We start from the raw sequence: 26,459 nt of genomic DNA on the forward strand, positions 1-26,459 counted from the left end.
TTTCTTTCTCGCTTAAAATCGGTGCATGTTTCTTACGGTAGAGATTATATGTGTTTCTCATTGCCTCGACAGCATTGGAAGACGAGACCCATCCATAATCTGGCGTATATGTAGACTGCAATGATCATTTGCGAATCTATGCGTAACCGACTGATAGACCACATTCAACTAGCTACAGATTCCGGGGTGTAGCACATACCAGGGATAAAAGGATATTTAAAGGCTTTTATTTACAAAAAAAATATGCCAACCCTATCCTAATGAAATTTCGTACTTATCTTAAGTTACTTAATACAAAGTTATAAACGATCTTAGCCTTTTCTGGTGCAGTAAGAAGTAAGATACCCATGTCCTTCTTATTTAATTTTAACTTATTTAGTAATAATATATTTTTTTTAATTTTATCTTGTACTGAGGGTATTCATGTTTTTTTTTATACTGTCAGTAATATTTTGTTTGACATTCAAGAGAGTATTTTTGTAATAATCTTGTTATATTTTTTACCTTGTTAGTATTTTAAAACTATTTTTTTTACTTAACTAATATCTCCACAACTACAAACGTGGAATACCTAGCTCGTAACCCCATCACATGAATAGCGGTAGGTCAAATAATCATTTAACTAGTCTCAATACCTGGTTTTGAAACTTATCTCGCACTTTACATTGACGAAATAATCTGTGCCTTTTTGGCACAAATAAAAGCCACAAAAAAATAGCTTAATATATAAATGTGTCTTCTGGCAATGACTCCTAAAAACCTAACGAATAGAAAAGTAGGCAATACATCCAACAACATATTTATACGATATTAATATGTATATTAAACAATACTTAATAAAAATATTTTTATTCTATTTCAATTGTCTATAATGTACAACTAAATTGTACTTATTATTACTTATAGCGTTTAGGTATCAGTATGAAAATGAAATAAAAATTATTTGATATTATTTTTAATTAATATAAAACAAAAAAAAAGATGAAAGTGAAAAGTTTCCTATAAAACGTGTTCTATTTTTTGAAAATTTAATCCACAACGTCATTTAGGACAGCAAATATTGAATAAGCATTGTAGAGTGCCTGCAAATAGGAAAAGATTTTATAAATATATTTCAACTTTATAGACATCAAAATTTTTAATAAAAACCATAAACATACCTGACTGTATGTTTGAATACACATTATTGTCATACCGCCGGCGCTCAGGATTAACGGCTTTTGTGCAGCTCTTATAAGGATGAGAAGATCTTTCTGCATGTCAACCGGCCAAGAGGTCCAACCAGACTCGTATGCTGCTTGAGCTATACCTGTACTCTACGAAGGCTTATGTACTTTATATGGCTTCGTAAACCTATTGTATTACATCAAATTCAAACTTACTTGAACTATTAACTCGTTTCCTAAATAGCAGAAAATGTACGCATTTATAAGAGCCAATCCGAGATATCCTAAAAAGCTGACCAATAGAGTTTTTTCCTCTAAACTGACCTAAAAAATATGTTAAATATAACCTTGTCTCATCTAGGAATAATATAATATCATCAAGTACGCAATATTATAACTCACCACTGTCACCATTAGCGCATTTAAACACAATTCAATCGTTACAGCCAAATTTTGAATTAAAAAGAATTCTTTGAAAATATTTGTAAAAGTATTCGAATATCTAGAAATTGAAAAGTATAGTACAGGAAATGTGACTGTCAATTCAAAGAAAAGATGTACACACGATAGCAGACCATACCTCATAATACGAACGTGTTTCTTTACGACTTGTTTGAATTCGTCTCTCACAATTCTCTCTCTTTCTTCGGAATAAGACAAGCCCTTTAATCTTTCTTGCAACTCGATTAATTGGTCGCAAAAATACATTACAAGACTACAAACGATGCCTTGTATTGCAAATGCTCTGTATAAACAAGGTACTACAAAATATACAGCTAATATTTGAGCAGCTAGTAACAAAGACATTCTATTTTTAAATGGATCAAACGGCATCCAAGCTTCAACTGTCATTTCCCCTTTGAATTGACTCAGCATACTAAAAGTGGTGACTAAACCCGTTGATATCAGAGTGATCATAATAACATGAATTACCATTAAATTTCTTCTATCGAGACTAACTTCGTCGCCAGAATTCCTTATTTCAAAAATTAGATGGTTTAGTTGTTTTCTTTTCATTACAAAAAAAAATATCTTTGCAACGAAATTGTACGCAGCGAGGGCTTTGTCCAAATTTGTCATGAGGATGGTTATATCGTGCTTATGCTGATAAGTCCCAATACCAGTCACGGTAATGAAGGCTATTGACAATATATGAAGAATAACTTCGTATATTTTATAGAGCCTCATTTTATCATTTCCCCAATCATCATGTGGCCACAAACCAACCAAAGTAAGATATTTTATATTAAAATCAAATAAATCTGCGTTGATCACAAGTCCACTAATTCTCTCGAAGAAAGACATTTTTCAAATAAAAGAAACGAGCGATTTATAATGATACGATATTATTTAATTGAATTGCCTTTGAATCATCAAAGTTAAAACTTTCATTGGATTTGTTTCAAGAACTTTGTAGAAGGGCAAGTTGTTACAAGCAATTTAGAAGTTCTTATAAGAACTACTGCTAATATTTTGCCAGAATAATTTTGTGTTTATTTATAAAGTAAAGCTTAAAAATAATACAAAATTATTTAAATCTTGCTCAGCTTAAGATGATCAAACGAAAAGAAAATTCATTTAATCCTAAATACTTAAATATGACAAGAAACTATTTACAAATAATAATAATAAGAAAACAATATAAATAATAAAAGACAGTGTGATGAACTACGTAGAAATATTCTATTGACTGTTCCGAATTTCGATCTATATCGCCTATATCAATATTACGAGAAATTCTTATAAATTCCTAGAACGTCTAGTCTAAGAACCGTAATCATATTCTTTTTTCAAATCTGGACTCCATAGCTTAGTTAAGTTTCGATGTCATGTAAGAATGATGGCAAAAATTATATGTTAGATGATAATTATTTAGCCAATACAAACTTGAATTAACTTTTTGATGGCATTGCTTAATTTGTTATAAATGAAAATCGAGCATTAAGGAGACTGGCCCCAACACTATATTACACAATAAATTGGAAAACTATAGGTAGTAGGTAAAATATACTCCTATCTGTTATTAATTTGATTTTTTTTCTATGAAATTTAAGGTTACTTGTTCTATATACAAATGGATTTATTACTGTAAAGACATCTTTACACCCTACGCAATCATAGCCATCTGACGTATTGTCAAATATGAAAATAATCCTATAGACATTTACTAATTTTATTTAGTAGTCAGACATATTTTTACCATAAGTCTTCAGAATTCTTTTAATTAATCTTCTGAGTTGACTGACTGGTTTAACGTTGTATCCTGACGCCAAAATTAGGCTGATAACAAAGTCTCTGAGTGTTTTTATTATGATGCCAGATACCAATATCTAATATAATTACCGAAGAGCAATCTCTATTGCTTCTAAAAAAATACTACGCCAAACTTTACTAATTATAAAACCAACTGAATGAATACAAATGCTTTAAAAACATTGGGATTAGATTCATATTTAGCTTGAATAAATATGACTTAATATCGGAATACCTCAACTTCCTTAACTAGTCGCTGATAAATTCTCGTCGTAAGTCGCATGTCTTATCTATAATGTGATGTATTTTATGTCATTCATATTTTTAACCTTAATAATTAAATTTAAAATTTCGTAATATGAGATCCTCTGAAAATCTAAGTAATTAGGTACTCATAACACCTTTTCTTTATGATGCTGGCTTTGGCACAAAAACTGTCCTGCTATAAACCGAATTGCAAGTTCACGTAAGATCAATTACAAAAATATAAAGAGAATAAAGAAAATGTTATCTCCAGCGTATTAATACGATTGAACGATAACTGCACCAGCAAATCGGACCAGCAGATTTTGAGAAAATCTTGGTCACCTATCGTGTCACACCTTTGTTTTCAAGGTTTCTTATGGTACACATATATATATCACGTAGTGAATGTTGGTGTATATACAGTATAGGTATGGTGTTATGGTCACATAGTGAATGTTGGTTGCTGGCGTATATTGAGTAGGATTACTTAGTGTTAGATACTTCTTATTCATTTTCAATGGAGAACAAGGTCACCGTTTCACAAATACGTCTCCCACCTGCCCTTTCTAAAATTGAATGGGTTAAAAAAGGCTGACTCTATTTAAAATCGAATTAATTAATTCTAATTATAATCATCTTACAGCAAGCATCACTCATTCATAAATCACGTAAAATAAAACATATTTGTTATATTTATATTTAATACCAGTCCATCAATAAACATTAACATAGCATTTCAGGAGAAGGCCTCGTGAATGAACGTAAGTTTTGTATTTGTAAATCTTGAAGTATATTTACATTTGCTTCGTAGTAACTTAACTAGTTTCTTTGGTCCACAACAATATAGGTTTAGGTGATGTCTGAAATAAAGAAAAAAAAACAATTAAAATATCGAATATTAGGTGGTACGAGTTTGAGCCCGCCTGGGTACCACCCATCCAACTCATCTTATACCATCAAACAGTAATACTAATGTTATTTTTTTCCATTTTGAAGGATGAGTGAGTCAGTGTAACAACAAGTATAAGGACATAACATCTTAGATCTCAAGGTTGGTAGCACATTGGCGATGAAGATGATGATCAATATCTTTTATAGAGCCAATATCTATTGGTGATGGTAACCATAAAAAAGCAATCAAGTTAAAGAAAAATGTTACTGCGTTTCTAGTATGTTTTTTTTGTGTAATATTACTTGCAGGAATAATTCAAAGGTGATTCAAACCCTTATTATTCAAAATGTTGTCTCCATCAATCGAACACCATTTACAACATTTACTCCTATCACAAATTTTATGTATGACGTTTCTTTAGTAATATTTATTTGTATATTTTAACTTACTCCGGATACAAATGCGCCCAATACCCAAACACTTGGTCCCAATGCGGTCTGCCTCTCCTCACTCTACAACCGATCAACGGATATTTCTTCGCTATATTAAAATCAAATTTATCATCAACATGATTTTTTATATTTTCTTCGAAAACACAACCATTCCTCTTCTTATTTGGAGTCAGTAACGTTTTCCTCTCATCGTCGCCTATCAAATGCGTCAGACCACCCTTTTCGTTGAGTACAACCATGTGTGTTATGGCATTTTGTTCTTTATTTAGATCGCTTTGAGGATTGTTTTCTTTTGAATTAGTCACATACAGTTCGAGATGAAGCCTATCTGGTCGATTAGCATTTCTTAATTGCAATATTGCTTCTGTAGCCAAACTAGCAATCCAAGTAAGCTCATTTTCATGTCTTATTATCCAGATTAGATGAATTCGACCGGGTAATCGATTTCTTGGGTTTCTGAAACGATTATTGTTTTTTTTTTATACATTGATATTTTTTTCGACGTCCAGACCATAATAATGTACTCAAAAGCAAAAATATATTTAAAAGTAATGAATTTAAAGTTTAATTTACTTGAGACAAAACGTATAAGAAACTTTTTCGTTGAGAAAGTTCTCAAGTACATAAGTATACACAAATAAACTAAAAAAAATGCTTAAGATTGGTAACATCGCATAGAATATTCGCAGGATTTTATTATATTTTCTCTGGACGATACATTTCTAAGTTTTCAATATATTTGTATAATTTGAATTTCGAAGACCTTGCACTACTCACATTAACATATCTCTTAAAATGGATACAAAGGGCGTTATTCCAACTCCAGCCGCTACACATATTGCGATATCACATCTGGCTATTCCTTGCATGGGACTTGAAAATGGTCCATCTATGAGAATGCTGGTAGAAAATTTAGGAACGTTTAGATTACTATCAAAACTGTCTATTAATAATATAAAATATGTCAATCTTACTTCAAATTGTTTGGTCCTCTTTCTTTCAGCAATTTCTCCAAACCTTTCGTCCAATCCCCTTTGGCCTTTATCCATATAACAAATTTCCTTTGGGTTTCCTTAGGAACCTGGAATTTTTAAACATTTTTTTGCTGACGAAAGTGTCCTATCGGCATCAGTGGCTTTACTTGATGGAGACTAGCTGATTGGGCAGAAATATTATAGTGCAGAAGTTTGTCTGAAAACATAATCGATAGGAGCGCAAATTCTACTCGGCAGGGGTAAGTTCAGCGCATGACAGCATAACATGTTTTCCTTGGCACGCAAGTGTACTCGACAGAAAAACCCAATATTTTTTATTGGCACGACCCGGGGATTGAACCCAGGACATCGGAACCTGCAGCCTGATACACTAACCACTATACAAATAAGTCAATCCATTTTTATCATGTGTAACAAACAAAAACTATTTAAAAGCAAATATAAAAAAACTACATCCCAATAACACCTACTCACCTCAACCACAGTGAAAGGATGCCATTCCATCACGGAGAGCTCGGAGCACTGCATCAACACGTACTGACCCATCCGACAAGCGAAGTCATCATGAGGACAGCTTAGAGACAAACTTATCGTGCGTCCGGGCATATGAGTTACCTGAATTATTATTTTTTAAATTTTAACAGGCAGGAAGTTACACATAAACTATGTAGTCGCCAAGTAAGTGATCACCAACGCCTATAGACCATTCCTTATATAGCGGATAGCACCTACCACTATAAACTAGCAATATTCTGTGTGAGAGGTCTGTACTTAAATGAAGATTGTTACAATTTATATGCTAGTCATGCCATTGGATGTAAGCTGTCGTACAAGTTAATCTAGATAAGTACATTCGCACGGTTAATCTACAGCCTAACAGTAAGATTGTACATTTTTTATGAGGATGAGCGAAACCGATTTATTACGTAATAGACCATAAATCTTGTTTCACGTGAAAGGGTTATAGGTTTAGTGATTAAGGTTAATAATTCTTCTAGGACAACTTCGTACGGACAACCTACAATCACATGAACTATTTGCACGTCTGTATTCCAAATTTAAATAAAAAATCAGCCCGTGATCTAAGTTTGGCCGGAATGGACTTGATAGACCGGGAGATGACACAAAATACTAGTTATCACATCACATCATCCATAGTCATATGTATAATGTCTCTATTTTCGTGACTAAAGTATAGAACCTTATCCGTAAAATAATTATATAAAGAGGAACTATACAGTCCCTACGTGTCATTAACAAAACAATCGTTGCTCTTATGTAAAGCACTTAAACATTTACATACTTAAAACTATACAGAGTACTAATTTCACGCAAACGACTTCATGGGATTATTCAGGATTATTATATCTCTAGATAGTATAGTCTGTCTGTCCCTGTGTATGCTTAAATCTTAAAAACTACGCAACGGATTTTGATGCTTTATTTTTAAATAGATGGAGTGATTCAAGAGGAAGGTTTATATGTATAATACATGTATAATATAGTAGAGAAACGAGATAGATCAAAATAATCTACTACAGTATTGTACACATTAAAAAGGTAGGCTTAGGGATAATCCACAATAATCATTTTATATCCTTTACTTTTTACGATTGTATTGTTTAAAATGACTTCGTAAATAAGCCATTATTTACGAAGTGATTTTAAGCAAAACAATGTACCAGTTGAGTACCTTAAATACATTGTGCATTTAATGCAGGGACATAACGGTTTGTATTGTCTAATCTCAAAAAGTTATTAACGTTGCATATCCGCATCCATGTAAAGCCGGGGCGGGTCGCTAGTTTAATGTGATCACAATTATATATTGTCATAATAGTGGAATATTATTAAAGATAAATAAAAAAATAAAATAAAAATTATGCTGTTGACGCTACCAAAGGGAATTATGGAAAGTTTAATCGGTTAATGGACTTGATCGAACAGTGTGCCGCTGGTCGATTTCATTTACCTCGATATTGAAACATTGTTACGTATATGAGGAGCTTTTAGTTAAAGTTACTTTATTCGAAAACTAGTTAATACGTGACCTCTTCTGCGTATCACATGATTGTTTATTTTACTTCACAGGAATATGACTGGTTATATTATTCAATCTATTAATAACAGATATTATTTTGCCCTAGAAGAAAGATTGACATAAAACGTATATATTAAAGGAAAATAATCAGAAGAACTAATTTGGTTGATTTTTCGAAATTTCACAGACGTACGCCGACGGCTTACTAAACTTTAATGACAATCGAATGCATGGATTAAGAAACGCAAGGAGGACAAATATACAAGCATTATAAATATCATAAAGTAATAACTGGTACAATTTTAAAACAATAATATTTTTTAACGTGTAACAAGAACGACTTACGTTTAATATTCGAACTCGTGCGAGATTTCTTGAAAATATTCTCCAAAGCATGTCCAAAAAGAAGCAGGTTAAAGGTATCGCCATCCACTGCCACGTCTAGAAATATTACAATCGTTGTATTAAGATATTGTTAACACATTGTCTATAAATAATATGGCCAAAATTTAAATATACGTTATTGTTCAAGGTTCTACGTTTTTCGGTGTGTACTCAAACTCAAACTCAAATTCCTTTATTCAATATAAAAGCATTACACTAACTTATTGATAGCCAAACGAAACACTACCACCGGTTCGGAAAAGAAAATATCCTGACCCGAGAAGAACCGGCGAAAGAAACTCAGCGAGTCTTTTTTTTGTCAATTTTATTATTAACACAATTGAATATGAATAGCCAGGAGGCGAACGTTTCTTTCCCAAGGTGTGGTATCAATCATAAATTCACTATACTCGATTCGATTTTGCAATAAAATCTCTAATATAAATATAACCTTTATATGCTTAGATTTCAATATTGAAGATAACATTATCTATTTAAATTCAACGTCTGTATTTTCTTTCACACTTACGATTTATATTAATACCTTACGAAGACGTTTCTTCTGCCTCGTGTGTCTAGTGGTTAAATTATAACGATGACTGCCACATAAGGAAAGTAAAGTATTTACTACTTTGAGGCGTATTGTAAGCCTCAAAATAGTACTTTTTACTTTTTAACGCAAATATATCGCTTTTAATGTGAATTACTCGTAAAGTGAAAAATTATATTTTATGGCTTACAATGAAATACGTGGGAGGAGTTAACTTAACATTAACATTAAGTTAATAAAAATAGAGTTAACGATCTCGTATGTAGCTAAATTCAAATACTGACTCGTCGGGCAAATGAAAGTAGTCTAGTTTGCAATCAAAAAATTGTCCGATATTAGCTCAGATTCAGGAAGTGGGCCGCATTGCTTTTCAGTCGTCTTGGATTTCTATCTCCTACATATATGAGGATGTTTGTTCTTATAACTCCTGCGCTAGTTTCCAAGTACATACTTGAAATTAGCCCCCGGGGCAACAATTCGACTTTAAGATTATAATTTATTATTACGAATTATTCATAGACAAAACATCATTGAAATTTCCAACTCCCTTAACAATTTGAGAACCAAATAATATATGTATACTACAGCTATATAAAAAATGGTATATATTGAAACTTTTTATACACCAATTGAAAGCGGATCTGAATAATATTTTCAAATGAATATTCTCACATGTCAGGAGAATTTAAACTTTATACATAACATTAAGTATCAGTAGCGTAGCATTACATTAAAATGAAACTTCTAAACAGTATTCAATCTAGCATTATCAATGAATAGCCATTGATATGTAAAATATAATACATATTGGGTGTAAGTAATTGTAACGAAGGTCACGTGCTCATCAGCTTTGAACATACGAGAGGCGCGTCGAGACGGACCATAAACTCTTTTATAAATGCTTGACACAATTCAATTTGATTCATTATTCAAATACTCATAGCCAGCTGATGGGAATTATAATTTATAAGAAACTAGGGTTCTATTCGACGTCGCTCGGAAATTGGTCTGTTAACGCTTAAACGATATCTATGAAACGTTTGCTAAAAGTAATTTATTAATATATTTTTGCATTTATCAATAAATATTCGATTATCTATTTTTTTCTACTTTTATAATTTTTGGACCAAGGTTTCCAAAATCTAAATTAGTGAAGATTAGAGAAAGATTTTCTGTGAAGAAAAGTTGCCTCACATGGCAATGAAATTATTGGGTGGAAACTAAGGATATATGCATAGCTTTTAGAGCTATGATTAATTATTAAATGAGACACTCAATAGTGTGACTTTTGAATCGACAATTTATAACAAATATATTATGCGTAATCATTTTCGTCACGCATTATGAGACAAAGAGAGAGAATAATTTGTTACGCTGAAGTTATTTGAATCGATGGTTGACACATGCTTATTATTAGGCTTTGCCACAATAAACTCATCGGCTTGGTTGGTTGGTCAAAAAATATTATTAAATTAATAATTCTGTCAAAAAATTACCGCACCTCGACACAATATGAAGGTATTAGTCCTTCATTTTATTTCTTTCGAAGCTCCTGTCTGCCTAGATCACCATTATCGCAAGGAATACAGAATACACCAGTAGTCACGCTTACATTTATTAAACCTTTGCAACGTCGTGTCTATAAGGGCTAATCTAACTAAGGACTGATCGTAATAATATTCGTCTGGATACATGAAGAACGCAATACATTTTGCCATATAAGGTGTTCAAGACATCGTTCGAAATAAAGAAGAAGGAGTTATCAAATTATAATTTTCAATTATTCACAAGCGAGACCAATTTAAATAAAAGACCGTAGTTATAAAACAATCACTAGTACACTAAGTAAATGCAGGCACTTAAACGCAGAATTCCAAAAGTTAAACGTGGACCATCTAAAACAACAGGCAGCGTACTCGTAGCTTAAATTAAGTACATTGCAGTTAAGTGCTCCCCTTCTGCATGATGAAAGCTACATTTAACTCAATTTGGAAATTTCCGAACATGTACAATATACATATATAACATTGAGTATGTTTCAAAGGTGACTTAGACTGATTGCAAGATGACATTAACTAACGTAAAGTTAAGTAAAGTGCGTAGATATTATGACCGCGTGAATGCCGGCAGCGTTTACCCGTTAAATCGCAATTCCGAATCACTGGACGATAAAGGAAAAGCCCTTCTGTCACTAGTGATGTTAGTAATGTGGGCGTTTTTAAAATATTCCCTCTATAGTTTAAGTGTTTCAATTACAACGAAATAAATATTTTGGTATAAGTGACGAATACTTGAAAGAAATGTAATAATTTTAACACCATTAAATAACTTACCGTCGACTGAACCGCAGCAAATTTTGGAGTATCTGGTAATGATCTATTTGTCCATCCATTTATGTCATTAGCAACATTTTTATTTTTATCCAAAATTTCTTCTTTTAAAACCCCGCTGAAATAGACAAGGTGATCTGTTAAAGCAGAGGCGAGAACTAAACTGATAAGATTGAAATTGGTAGCCTATCTTGACTTCTCAATATCATTTATTTGTAAAAAAGTCTGCTAGACAAAAGCCTACTCTCCTGTTGAGGAGGTATTGTAGTCTGTTTATCATACCACACTGCTCCAGGTCAGCTTGGTGGATAATCGTCAGAAGGAAGAGCTTTTTATTTAATCATCACTACACATCACTGACATTCTATCAGATGTTTAGCGTAGTATCACTAAAACTTACCTCAACGGATGAATCATCAGCAATAACATAAACGGTAGATAAAGCTGATGAGTATACCAGAAAGCATTATACACTCTCCGTCGCACGATTCTGGTAGATGTCATACCCATGCTGAGTACGATGAGCAACATGGATACACCAGTCACGCCTGCTATGCTTATTAGTAGGAGGAAGGGACTCTGAAATATTACGTCACAAATTCAAAGAATACTAGATTGTTATCATTAGAACCATAACAAAATATGCCTACGATCTACATATATACGTTTCTGCATAAGCCATGTGTTTGCCAAGTCCTCAACGAATAAAAATTTACACCTTTTTTGTTTGACAATACCTAATATTCAGGCGTATAAATTTTGTTACTAATTTTAATGAAATAGAGATATTAAGTTTTTTTTTATTAATTAACATTTATAAACCAGATTAATTAAATAATAAATGAATAAAGTTAAATCAGTTGCTTGATAAAATCACATCTGTAAAAATAGCTAATAATATTTAAATGATAATACTTCACATATAATTCACATTCACTTTAGAGAAAATAAAATATGTATATAATTTAACAAACATAGTTTTAAAATATCTAATTATTATCAAAATCCTAATATTATAATTATTAATTTGAATTTATGACTCATCAAAGTTATAAATATCTGTGGAATTGTATTATAGAAAAGAGTACTTTGCTCCGAGAAGGATTTATTGACTGTGCGGAGTCGGAAACTTGGCGTTATAAGCTTATCCCTTACAAATATTTCGCGAACATCAATGTATGTTATGTATACTTATTGTATAAAAGTGATCAATGCTTCTGTGAATATACATAACATTGTTGTATACAATACAAAATATCGCGAAGGGAGTCCATATCAGCAAGATTTTAAATAGAGAGATCTCTTTTGGAAAATAAAATCATATTCAATATCTGTAGCGTTACCTCAAAGTAATAATATAAATTAAAAATTCATTGAAATTGAAGTAGTAGCACTTTATTAATGAATCAATTATTAAAACTGTTTTAAATGTTGACATAGGAAGTTGAAATACATTAAAACTAAATAAGCTTTTACTTCTCGGCAAAATCTGTTGTGATTCCTTTAGGTTACGTTAATAGTTTAGATTAAGTTAACTACATCTGCAAATTTTACCATACAAAAATCGGAGTGGACCGTCATGGTCTGAAAAGAGATGGCGCAGCGGGAACGGATAACAGAACCAATTGTAATTATGAATACTGCAAATAGGAAAATTACTATTTAAAACAAAAACTTCATACTTAAATTGTCTTGTGCCTTCCTATTGTCAGTTACAATGTATTTATTGTTATATATTTTTAAAGCTGGTTAATGATACATTTATAATAAAAGGAAGGCACGCGAGCGTCATAATGACGATGCGCCCCACAATTTATTAAAATAAAGTTTTACACATTTACGTTGCGCATATGAAAAGCATTCAACGGTTAAGTCTCTGCTTCATTAATGAAATAAAAGAGTCTGCGGATACCGTCGCGTCATAGACCCTTGAAGTACAGTGGGTCACAAGTACGCGCACGTCTCGAGTTTTAGCTGTTGCATAGTTGCACATTCATTAGAATTCTTTTTAGCATTGATTACTTTTGAGCGATGCTTCCAAATCGGAAAGTCTACGATTGACTCACAATGTTAAGTGAAATGTGCTTTAACTTCGTCTTATTCAAATGAAATTCACTGTTTATGGAAGCCCGATCGATTTTGACGATTTTTCAGACTTAAATTGAAATAATGTTAGTATTTACAAACGCTGAAAATAATATTTCAATGGATAATAACGCAAAGCCATAAATAACACAAACTATACGTAAACTGCTCATATTTACAGCTTATCATCGTGGTGCAGCTGCAGTATGTTAAATAAATTATAATGGGCGTGCAATGCTTTAATAGCAATGCACGAAATACAGGCACTACTGAATCCATTTATTATTAATGTATTCATGCTATTATGCCCTATTTAATGGCTATTATGATCAAGCGCATGCTTTATAGTAGCATCATGAAATCATTTAGGTAATATTAATTTCAGGATAACATAAATGTCATAACGTTCAGCAATAATTGAATTAATTAAATTTATAACGAATTGGAAAATTTAATACGTATATTCAACGTGTATATATATATATTAGGAAAACCTGTAATAGGGTATATAGGAAAGATGTGTTAAAATACTCAAACGTTTTTGACACAAAAAAGAAATGGTACAGATTTTAGCAAATATTTGGCAGAAACGCAATAAGTTTTTCCTTTGTTGAACGAAGCCAGAGCTAGCCAGGGGTCGTTTTTCCTGACAATGTATGTTTCAAACACCTGGAACACTAGACGGGGCGAGTGTTTGCGCGTACCCTTGACTTGTCGCTCGCATTAATTTCGCAACCCTATGCTATTTCAGATATGAGATCAGTCTGCGATTTTGTCAACAGAGACTTGATAAATATTTAAATAGGTGCTTAGCATACTTTTTGTATAATATCTGATCTATCTGATCACAATGGATGCTATGATTTTATTACTGCAAAAACTGCTAATATTTTGTCAATTTTTGGAATGCCTTAATAATATATCAATTCTCGATAATAACCGAAAAATGTATAAATAATTAAATCTATTTTCTTTTCATAATTATTAAAAGAAGAATACTAAAGGAGCCTTGATTATCTCGATATCAAAACTTACCTCGTTCTTGTATCTAGCCAAGTTGATCTCCGGCCATTGTTCGTCGTAATTACGCGAAAAATTCCACAAGTTCACGAAATGCGATACGGAATGTATTACTGAAAGAAATACTAAACTTAAGCGAAACCATAATTATGCTTCCCTAATTATCACGTGACATTTGAAACCTAGTGATTTGTACATATCTCTTACAAAGAATTTCACATGCTTCGGACTGAAATGTAATTATAAGATGTTTATAAAGAGTGTTGATAGATTGCTGTATATATTCGATTTGTCTTTAACTCAATTTTGTCTACATGTTAATGAGTTCTTCTTTTGACTGAAATGTTTCTAGTTAAATTTGGTATTTTCAAGTAAAGTAGATTTATACCCGTTGACATTTCATAGTATTTTATATGCTACAAACACGCAAACGTGCAAACCCATAAACATCGATCGCAGTAATTCAGATATTTCAACTGCACTTTGTCACACTAAAAAAATGATAAAAAAAATAACTATATAAAACGTCTCATTAAACATGTAATAAATTGGTAACTAGGCGACAGTCACTAATGACATTAATGAATAATAATTTATTTGTAAGTTGTTGAGTAATATTTGAAATGTTATAATATCATATTGTAAGTTTGTTGTGTGACATTATCTAGCGCGTTACATCTTCACTTGAAAATTAAAGGTCTTGTGAAGAGCCGGAGTATAAAAGCTATACATCCAGTATCTTAAGATCAACACTTGCCTTAAGAAGTCCGTTTCTTTGTTCGTAAAAGAGCAAAAAAGGATTTTTGAAATTCTCAGAACGTTATTTTTACAAAGCTGTTTAAATGCAAAGTCTTCGTGCGTTGATCTTAACGCACTAAGAGTTTAAGTCTAAAAGTTAAAATGGTGTCGTGGCAGTCATTAGCCTTTGTCTGGAGAACATAATGGTGCACGAGAGGCGTTTAGATGCATAAGCGACTTAGGGGGTGCTTTGTAACGAATTTCTGTTAATTTTTACAATTTTGCACGAAAAATCGAAAGTGTCCTCAAATTAGGCAGAAGCCTATTATTACCAGACAGGTGTTCCAAAGAGATTCCATTTGTTAAAGGTTACGGGTAAACAGTGCAGGTTATTGACGTCTTCTGAGATTTTATATTTCGTACAATAAAATAAGACGCAGGGCCATCTAACGACAATAAAATGAACAAATCCTAACCATAGCTCAATTTAATAGTACATAGCGCATGTTAAATGAAATCTCAATATAAATATTTTATGAGTAACACTTACCACCAAAAGTTACAAGAGTAACAGCCACTGTCATATGGAAGCTCTTTGCACTCTCTAGCCAAAAGAAGAATAGTCCAGGCCAGAGTTTAGATAGGACTCGGTAAAGTAGTAGGTTAAGTTTTTTGCACAGCGGCAGCAAGACTAGAGCACAACAAATGTTGAGGACTGACGCCGTGCCACGAGACACGCATAATCCTAACTGCAAGAAAATATATAACACGTTTTAACAGATTGATAGAAGTCTTTTTTTGGGTACCTCGCATATGAAGCAAGTACACTAGGGTACTTACTAGGGGACTTACCGCTTAATGGCGATATCTTATGGACAACCTTATGATTAAAATCTCGTTAAGGGTAGTGCAATACATTAAAACTCTATAACATATATATCCACACAAAATTACACATACGTAGTTAAACATTTTGTGAAATAAAATACAAATTTTCTCCACAGCTCATGATCATTGATAATATATTGACTGACTAGTATTACTTTGGTTTTACCTACCTTTTATACCATATTTGTATATAATCTAGTCTTATTGGTTTTAGTGAGTCATCACGCTCGAACTTTAAATTAATTCTTGAAATTTATAGAAGTTGACAATGTCGAAGAATACGACAAGATAATTTAGTTATTTATTAAATAAGTTAATAAAATAAAATTATAGCAGTATTGTTAAATAATATACAAGATATAATCATAACGAACACTTTTACATTAAAACCAGGTGTATAAATTATAAAATATACTTGTGTTGCAAAAACTCACCCCCAACATCCGCCTTAAATAAAAAAATTGATGACCGTGTAAATATAATATAAATGATTTGTAAAAAAAATATAGAACTAATGAGATCCAAGATATCTGAAACAATAGAAATCATAAAATTAATAAAAATCGCCGAGTAAAATTCAAAAGAGAAAAGACTTAAATATATAGTTTATTTTTTACTTTTTAGTCGGAAATTGTTGGAATATGACCTCGAAAAAACTTTCACGTGCCACGAGCACATTTTCTTTTAAAATAATACATGTTTGGGTGTGTGTTTTATGCGCGTTATAGTATACATGTATGCGTAGGTGACAAAATTCATAAGTTTTAGGAAATGAAATATAATCGACAGCAAGGTACTCTACAACATTGAAACTACGTGTAAACGCAGTTGTAGTAAGTCGTCCTGGTCCTGTCCCTTTTAGGAAAAAGTTTAGAGCTAATTTCACGCTGCTCTAATGCGGGATAGTAAATACACACGTGGCAGAATACAGGTTACTCTCGATATTTTTTTTCATCGAGCACGAGATGAATCATAAACACAAATTAATGCTTGCCTGGGCTTGAAACCCGGATTCATGAGCCATTTCGGCTACATTAGTTAAAAACTGCTGGACTTTTTTAAAAATTAATAATTTCCTCCTGACAACTCTTAAGTTTTAACTATTGTAAATATTATAAGCGGATGATAACATAATATATAAAGATGTTATCGTTTCTTCTAGAGATCCTTGTTAAGTAAGTATTTTATTTATATTTTTTTTAGAACTTTTACGGGCTCCATGAGACAGGTCACCTAATGTGGGGTCCAACCATAATCTTATAAAACAATAATGCGTGGTAAGTATTGAACTAATTAAGTACGTAACTAATTAATTTATGTTTTTCATAAAAACTTTTAATTTTCTTAATATTAACTCCATTATCTTTTCCAATTGCCTGTATTAATTATTATTGTTCAATTTAGTTTCATTTAGTTTCCTACAGTTTTATACAGATATATATTTTATTTTACCGTATTATATACGAAACATGTCAAATTTTCAAGGAAATAATTTTGAAATAGCATTCTAGTTTAATAATGTTTAAATAGGTTGATCCATCACTCGCTCAACCGTTCAGCTGACTTTGTAAATACGTCAACTATACCTAATTATATTTTTAGCTCACACAAGCCTGCTACTGGGACATTGTACATGAAAATGTTTAACTTGTGAGTCACATTACCTTACCGCCCAATGAAGTCCACACACACTGTTTAATTACTTAGTATATTTGCATGCATCGCAAACTTTAATACATTCCAAATCATCCCAAGATTGTTATAATACTATCATATTGACACATACACAATTTTAGTATACATTACGATCGTGCTATTGTTTCTCAATGGGATATTAATTCAGTTCCTATAATCTGATATTGACATTTCATTATATACGATTTAGTATTGCTTTAGGCGTTTTAAGTCTATAAATATATTGTAAGGTAAGATACACAAGGTGAATATAGAAAACTTTATCATAACTAGAAGTATTTTCTATTTCCAAACAGTGTATATTTGGCTTAGAGTTGAAATCTTTTTTATTAACATTAGGTTCGCAAGAAAGACGTTAAACCGTGTTAATGTTTGATTAATTAAATAGTAAAGAAGAAACAAAGGTTGGAGTTACTCGAATATAACATTAAAAATTAAGTAAAACAGGCCTTCGTTAAAATATTCATTGAATAAATGAAAATATTTCACAGATCAAATAATAGAAAAATTCCTACGAATTGTCGATTCGGCAAGAAACTTAGTAGTTTTCTACTATTTCTATTTCACCAATCCAGTCTGTATTATTAAAATATATAGGTGTGTATGGTCTGTATGTTAATTAAATACAATTAAATTATATTTATGCTCAACAATCAATACTAACTAAACGCGATTTTATCATCTATATAGTGGTTTATCGAGTAATAGGTCTTATATATCGATTTAAAAGCGAGGCAGACCAATTATTTTTACAATAGCTTTTTTTGTGATTTATAGCTGTATAAAAATACTTAAAACTCTTTGAACTGAAAATTTAACGTGTTTATAGCAAACTTCTTAAAATAAAACGATTGCCAGTCTTCTGTCTAATCTTTCGCGGTGTGGGCGTTTGCGAATAACTCAAAATCTAAATAGATTAGGCTGACGTTGATCTACATTGGCCATTATTTACTTGAAAACCAATAGGAGAACATTATACATTACTTCAAATTACTATAAAAACGACTTCTCTACATATTAAAAAAACATAAGTACCTTCCTGCCATCTATACGCTTAGATCTTTTAAACTACATAATGGATTTTAATGCTGTCTTCATCAATAACTGGATTAAAATCCGTTAATTGCCGGAAAAAAACGAGAGTTTTTCTTTTTTGTTTGTTCTGCAATCTAGAAGTTGTTTATAGACCCTTATTTTACCCGCGTGAGGCAGGGTTGGGGAGCTAGTTATGTACAAAATAGATATAAGTATATCTGTAATAGACTAATAGACTTCGACACCGCGTGATTAGTTACCGTAAATATTGGCACTCCTTTTATTCATGGAGATGATTTAAACTCTGCATCACTTCAACCTCGATAATGTTCAACCAATCGCCGTGACTATTGGTATATATAAATATCTACACAGGCAGGACCTTGATACGAATAATTCGTGAGATATTCGTAATAGTCAAAAATCTTTTAATTTTACCATAATTATAACGGGTTTTTAACATACAATTATAGAAATAATTCATTAATTCAATCAGAACAATAAAAGAGTAACTACGTCCTACGTTTTGCAAATGGTGTACTTAATAAGTTTACAAATATATATAATTAAATTTTACTTAACATTACTGAACGTATCCTTATGAATGCACATACCTGTACACATAAATAGTTGTTAGTTCGTCCTTACAGAGAGAACAGTTTCCATTGAGAGTTGTAGCCTTAAAACGGACATAAGTCCTAGCAAACGACACGACATGCGTCGGAAGTTTAAACTGGCACAGCATGCCACTTCAGAGCAGACTCTATTCAAAACTTGTGCGTAACGACAGTCTATACAACGCCTTTGACAGCCCACCTCCATTGAACATCTGAATGGAGCCGATCACAGCGAGCCTGGAGTGTGGTCCCGCATTAATTAATAGATGTCGAACGCGTTATCGGAATCTCATTTGCATCCGATGAGCACATGACAGCATCCGTGAGTGTAGTCTTTACGTTTAACTTCCAGAAATGCTACGCAACTAATACTGCTACGTAATACTTATTATAGTTTAATCGTTGCTAATTATCCTTTTTTTTTACTTGGGTTCTAGTGCGTGATACAGGAATAAACGATATTATTTAAATATTTTTTTATAAATGATAACTTTAGTAACACATAGCAGCTTAAATGAAAAAATCTATACTTTTTGCACGGAAGACGTTTCACTCAAACGTTACATACAGAATCGTTGCCCTCAAATTCAATCTTGAAATTCTAATCTTCAGCCCGAAAATATACTTAAAGAAGTAAAAATGTATCTTTATGCAACTGTATGTACTTAAAAAAGTTAAAAAATATATATTGCTGCATGTAACTATTACCGTACATTATAGGATTTTTTTTATTTTTTATTTATTAATTTCATCATTGTAGCATATTGCTTTTTTAATATAGCGGCCACAAATATACATTCTACGAAAAAGTAAAAGTATGGTAAAAGTCGCGCACGAGATATATTTCAGGAAACTGTGATTTCGAACCAGTCCAAGCGCTCACACTTGCAAATCTTTTGATATTCATTTGCATTTGATTCAATATACAATAACAATATACTTACAAACATAAAAACTTTGTAGTAGGGCGTTGTGCAAGCCCGCCTGGGTAGGTACCACCTACTCATCAGATATTCTACCGCCAAACAACAGTACTCAGTATTGTTGTGTTCCGGTTTGAAGGGTGAACAAACCAGTGTAACTACAGGCACAAGGGAAAGCGATGTAAGGTATTGTTAATATTTCTTACAGCGCCATTATCTATGGGCGGTGGTGACCACTTACCATCAGGTGGCTCATATGCTCATCCGCCAACCTATGCCATAAAAAAAACATACTTTGAAAATGTATACTTTATGATTAAGTATGAAAAAATACATTTAAATTTAATTTAATTTATTCTATAATCATAATTTCGCCCCCATTACTTTAGTATAAGAATATAATAATATTCCAAAGCTCCTCAAAAGAAGAGGCTGCATGAATTTTTATTTAATAAATAAATATGCGGTTTATATTAAACCTATGTCAGTTTTAAAATTTATTATTTTATAATAATACTAATGAGTGTACAGGAAAATAATAAGAAACGTGATATGTTAATTAATAGATTTGTCAGGCGGTATTTTTTAAGACATTTAAAATTCAAAGCGTGAGACGAAATTATGATATTTTTTCCTGTTTATATTTACAAATTATTAAATAACAATATAACAGGAAAAAATCAATATAACAATATAACAGAAAAAAATCAAGATAAAAATATAACAGGAAAAATCAAGATAACAATATAACAGGAAAAAATCAAGATAACAATATAACAGGAAAAATATATTTATTATATAATCTGTCGTTGAGGATATGTAAAGACAGTGGCCGATTTTTTATTGAGTCTGTGCTAAATATTAATAGTTTTTTGTAATTTAGTTTCTTTTTTATGCACATTTACATATAATACTTGTAACATATGTCATTGTGAATTATATTTTTAATTTAAGTTATGTGCTCTACAAGAAAATTAAAATCCTTATAAAAATTGAAAACATAAAATTAGAAAAAAAAACATATTTTTAACAGGCATTAATTTATAGGTTGATTTAAATTTTATAGATTATCTTCTGAATAACAAGATTTTGTTACAATAACGGTTTTTTTAAATATGCTAATTTTGGGTAATGATTTTCGATTGATTATTATTTTAAACTGCAATTTACAAAATAGCATTCAAATTCCATATAACATATATTTTAACATTTTATATTTATTTCCATATTTTTTATAATGACAATGAATATCACACAAAAAAAAAGAAAGTTAGTTGACAAACAGAGCAGAAAAAAGCACTTCATTATTTTGCCTTTGCCTAATATATTCAAGAGGACGAAACTGTTCCCAAAAATATATCAACGAATTATAGATAAATAATCCCTATAATTAAAAAGTATATACTTTCGAGAGTATATGCTATATTAAATGAAAGAGCTTGTTATAAGAAATTGACGAATATGGTTTGAAAGGTATAGTAAATTATAAAAGGAAATCTTATCTCAAAGAACTGCTAAACAAATAATTTGGAAAAACAACGGAGTATATACACCTTCATTCAAAGTTAAAGGATCCTAGACAAAAATTTAAAGTTTTAAGACTTTAAGCCGTGTAGACAGATAACTCGATACATTTAGTATCTAAATTCAGCGAGTAAAGATAAAAGTAATTGTTTAGTCTACTTAGTAGAGTATGCTAAAATCGTCATCTTTTTCCACGAAATAAATTTCAAATTAGTTTTTATTGACATAGCATTTGTTTTAATTTGTAATATTGAGCAGTTAATAGTATTATTTTTTTGTATTTGTAACTCTCTTTTATAAATTTATGTACAAAACATTTTATTTCTACACTGTGTCATAACTTTTTTTTGTCAAATAATATATAATTAAAGTTTTCAAAGCATATATAAATTATTCACTTGCCTCGTATTTAACTTATCCTGTTACTAAGTCTGTACAGATACTCTGTAGTATATCTGTCGAATGACAATAATTCAGGATATAGGTATGTTTAGTTAACTACGTGTAAAACCTGTTTAAAGCTATAACACAGTGTCTTAACGTGCCAATAATTGGGCCTGTCGCCCTACTTGTCTGTGATCATGACTTAGATATTAAATAAACAGACCGGTTTGACAATGGGTTATGGTGATCCTCCATCATTATAAATCATAGTAACTTTAGTGCTTCTAGGAAGACGCATCGAATTATAAAAAGTAGATATCTGTACCTACATATATTTTTATAATATTAATAATAGGTAATTAAGGTTACCATCTTGTTGCCGATACGCATACAGACAAGCATTTTTTGAAAGATTCTTTCTTTGAAATATGTTATTTATATATTTATGCCTGGTTCATACAAGATAAAACAAGACGTCATGACGTGTGTGTAACATCTTATAGTATACCAAACAACTAATCAATAGTAGTTAATTACTTATTATTATATATAATAGTTAATTAGTTATTATTTCACAATGGCTGATTGGCCAGAATTATCATAATCAAAATCTTAACATTCAACTGCAACAACAGTACTACTTACTTAAAATATCTCGCGATTTATTTTTGCATTATAATATTATTGTGGAACTACACTACCTCGTAAGCTAAGTTGAATATAACTAATGGGCAAAGTTTGATTGTTCCATTTTTTTTTTTTATTATGTATTTACTCTTAATATTTTTTTTATGGTAATAGATACTGAATTTGAAAAATTCAATTAAATAATTAGTAGAAATAACTTCGTATAAGAAAAAAGAAACCTAATAAACTATATACTATAAGTCTTATTAGGTGTCACAATTAGCATAATTGTTTTTAAATAATAATAAAGGTCTAACATATGAAAGGATGGGGTATCCCTAATTCTTAAAAGAAAAGTATATGACGCAGCTGTCGCGCCGTCTTGGTAAATATCTTACGTAATATATTATGATATTTAAATTGAGAGTAGGTTTTTTTTATAATATAGGTTAGCGGATGAGCAAATGTGCCACCTGATGATGTAAGTGGTCAGCATCTCCCATAGACAATGGCGCTTTAAGAAATATGAACCATTTTTTTCATTGCCAATTCGCCACTAACCTTGGCAACTAAGATGTTATGTCCCTTGTGCCTGTAGTTACACTGGCTCACTCACCCTTCAAACCGGAACACGACAATACTGAGTACTGCAGTTTGGCGGTAGAAAATCTGATGAGTGGGTGGTACCTAACCAGGCGGGCTTGCACAACACCCTACCACCAAGTAAACTAAATTGCTATTATCATTTTATCTCCCAGTAAACAAATTAATATAAAATAAAATACGACATAGCCTTTAGTTCGGAGAAACGTATCTAGGCAGGTAGATATATGTTATCAGTTGAGACAATCTCGCTAATTAATTATACAACTAGAATCTGACAGTGGGTATACACATATTTAGATAGCTTACGTAAAACACATATCCAAAACCTTGGAGCGCGCCATGTGCCATTGAATATGTAGTTACAATTTTTTCTGATAAATTTAGGGCTCTCGTAAAAAATTCACGATGTTTTATGTCGTTAATGGTGTTTTTAATGAATGACTTTCTAGAATTATAAATAATTGTAGTTTCAACACTGAAGTTTTGCAATAAGGACGCAAGTTTCCAAGGTTCAAAATGTATGTACCTACTTAACACTTAATACAAATTTTGCAGACAGGTACTGAATAAACTAAATTATGTTCGCAATTGCCGAGCATTACCAACGAAGAAAATAGCAAACTTTTACTTAAGAAACTCATAAAAAATGCAACTTATGCAAAAAAATTATTGGTTCATTTTTACCTACACGAAATAGTTAAAAGTGTATTCACGGAGGTTAAAATATTTAATTTATTTTACGATTTCAAATTCGGTGGCTGTTTTATTTGTATAATAACGATAATTTTAATGTTAAAATATTAAACTAACTTTTATCTTTATTATTTAATTTAAAAAATATATTACAATTATTTACAAATATTACATACATATATTTACGTAAAGTTCTTCTCCTTATTATATTCCAAAAATAATGCAACAAAACTGAAACAGGATAACGATTACAAGCAACTCGTACTCGCCATTAAATTTAATAATAGGAATCTTTAAATAATTCACTATACATTGCCTCTCTATTTAAAACCTGCGTTTCAAAATTAACATAAGGTATGTAATGTACATAGCTTTTGTTGGTAACTCCGAAGTTCTAAAGATGACATCATCCAGTACTACTTGGAATTGCATTATGCAAAGACTGCACGCGAAATTCTTTCATGCTTAATTCAAAATATCAGGCCTTACTCTACTTGTCATTATAGCCTTTAAAAAAATATCAAGTCATCAAGACGTATAAAGTTCGAAAAACGGAAGAGTTTCAGTAAGGTAAAAGAATACTTATGTACCTATATTAAATTTAATCTTTATTTTGAATCAATTTAAATTAAATTTATTTATTAAATTAGTTATTTTATGTACATAATTATAAATACAAATAATACAAAACTCTTCTTCGATTTTTTAAATATTACTTTAAAGTTTTGCTTAGCAAAAACTTTCGATAAAAAATTATTATGAACCTATTTATGTATAAAATATATTTGATAATTATTTTTTACTCACCAAATAGACACGTCTTTTTAAAAATACGCAAAAATCACACAAATATCTTGCCATTTTAATTTATTATGTTTTATGAAAATTATAACACAAATACAATATTGTAATAACTATATCATTTTCAGTATTAATTTTCATCGACCATTTTGTAATATTCTTCGCGCCTTTTATATTATAATTTTATTTTTGTCACTTTATGGCTTTGATGTGATGTAAACGGCCATTATAGCGTGTTGTGTGAACGAGTACGGTGTGAGACTGCCGCTGACCCGCTATGCCGCGTCCGAACGCGCGGGAGAAATAAGCCGAGATTTGATAGGTCATCGCTTCACTCCCTGCTATAGTTCAATTGTTGAGAACCTGCCTGAAGTCTGAAACCAGTTGGTTCCAATCGAATAAACTTAAGCTTAGAGATAAGGGTTATGTAACGCTGTAAGTATAATTAGACCTAGTCGAAGCGCTACTTATCATTAACGTATGAAAATTAGGATTTTCTAAATAAAATTTATTTTAACTAAAATTACAAATTATTATTTCTCACATATTATTTTTTACTGAGACAACATACTATCGTAGTATTTTTATAAATGTATTTATTTATAAATAAAGATTATATAGAAAACAATTATAACAACTGCCATTCCAAAACAGACTTACTATAGTATATATGATTCATGGTCATTTTAAACAAGATGTAGTACAAAAGCAATGTGGGTAGTCGATTACGAAAACATGAATGATTTCTATAAAAAACAAACTAAATAAGAATTCTAGGAATACGTATGAATAGTACATTATATTTAACGAACGAATGAAAAGAAAATAACAAACAATTAATTATGAGGTATATTATTTTTATTTCTTATAAAATTTAATGCGAATGTTGAATACATTCGCATTAACTCGTTAAAAAAAAAACATTATAAAAAGAATAATTATTGACTGAATACAATAACTCTAATAATTTCTTAAAAAATATAATACAAGTATTCTCTTATTTAACTAAGTAAATTGTAGAATTTAAAAAACATCATACTATTACCTATATCTAATTTTGTCTTTATTTCAGAATATAACCTTATTTATGTGTGATATCAAGTTCATTCAAAATTTTAGCAATATTATATTCTATGCCTTTATATTATGTTCGTATGTCTATGGTTTTTATCCTCTACTATCATACTTTTTTTATCTAAATATGTTCTACCAAAACTCTATACAACCCCATTGAATTATTGAATTCTATGCCATTGACACTGTTTGCCATGACATCAACATCACAGGAGATGAACTTAATACAGAGGAGAGCTCCATCAAATACTGGACTTTGTTCGACGCCCCATTTTTGTAGACCTTCGAAGTACTGTTGATAGCTTTCGCAATTTCTTCCTTTAAAACCTTACCTTATCGTAAGGTTGTCGTCGAATATTCTTAGCATAAAGTTCGCTTTCTGACAACATACCAATTTTTTACAACTTTAACCAATTCCTCGGTGACGTGAAAACTGATAT

General features: G+C 31.0%; 2 protein-coding genes across 3 annotated transcripts; both read right to left on the bottom strand.

The window, feature by feature from the left end:
- Nucleotides 1-1,028: 1,028 nt before the first annotated feature.
- Nucleotides 1,029-2,471, bottom strand: LOC125064772 (odorant receptor 4-like). The gene is made up of 5 exons (XM_047671986.1): nucleotides 1,747-2,471; nucleotides 1,569-1,668; nucleotides 1,383-1,490; nucleotides 1,161-1,316; nucleotides 1,029-1,082 (listed from the first exon to the last, which is right to left on the bottom strand). The coding sequence occupies exons 1-5, from the start codon at nucleotides 2,469-2,471 to the stop codon at nucleotides 1,029-1,031; spliced, it is 1,143 nt and encodes a 380-aa protein (XP_047527942.1).
- Nucleotides 2,472-4,364: 1,893 nt separating this feature from the next.
- Nucleotides 4,365-25,240, bottom strand: LOC125064583 (NADPH oxidase 4-like). 2 transcript variants are annotated; one of them, XM_047671700.1, is made up of 12 exons: nucleotides 24,952-25,240; nucleotides 16,475-16,570; nucleotides 15,703-15,901; nucleotides 14,430-14,527; nucleotides 11,710-11,888; nucleotides 11,313-11,427; nucleotides 8,391-8,486; nucleotides 6,479-6,619; nucleotides 5,984-6,090; nucleotides 5,787-5,909; nucleotides 5,007-5,465; nucleotides 4,365-4,525 (listed from the first exon to the last, which is right to left on the bottom strand). In XM_047671700.1, exons 1-12 carry the CDS (start codon nucleotides 25,003-25,005, stop codon nucleotides 4,402-4,404), a joined length of 1,791 nt encoding a protein of 596 aa, XP_047527656.1. In that variant the 5' UTR covers nucleotides 25,006-25,240; the 3' UTR covers nucleotides 4,365-4,401. The 2 variants fall into 2 exon arrangements, with proteins under 2 accessions (XP_047527656.1, XP_047527657.1); XM_047671701.1 differs by lacking the exon at nucleotides 24,952-25,240 and adding an exon at nucleotides 19,385-19,418.
- Nucleotides 25,241-26,459: the final 1,219 nt, after the last annotated feature.

The sequence above is a fragment of the Vanessa atalanta genome, chromosome 6 (assembly GCF_905147765.1).
Source record: "Vanessa atalanta chromosome 6, ilVanAtal1.2, whole genome shotgun sequence".
Taxonomy (NCBI): Eukaryota; Metazoa; Arthropoda; class Insecta; order Lepidoptera; family Nymphalidae; genus Vanessa; species Vanessa atalanta.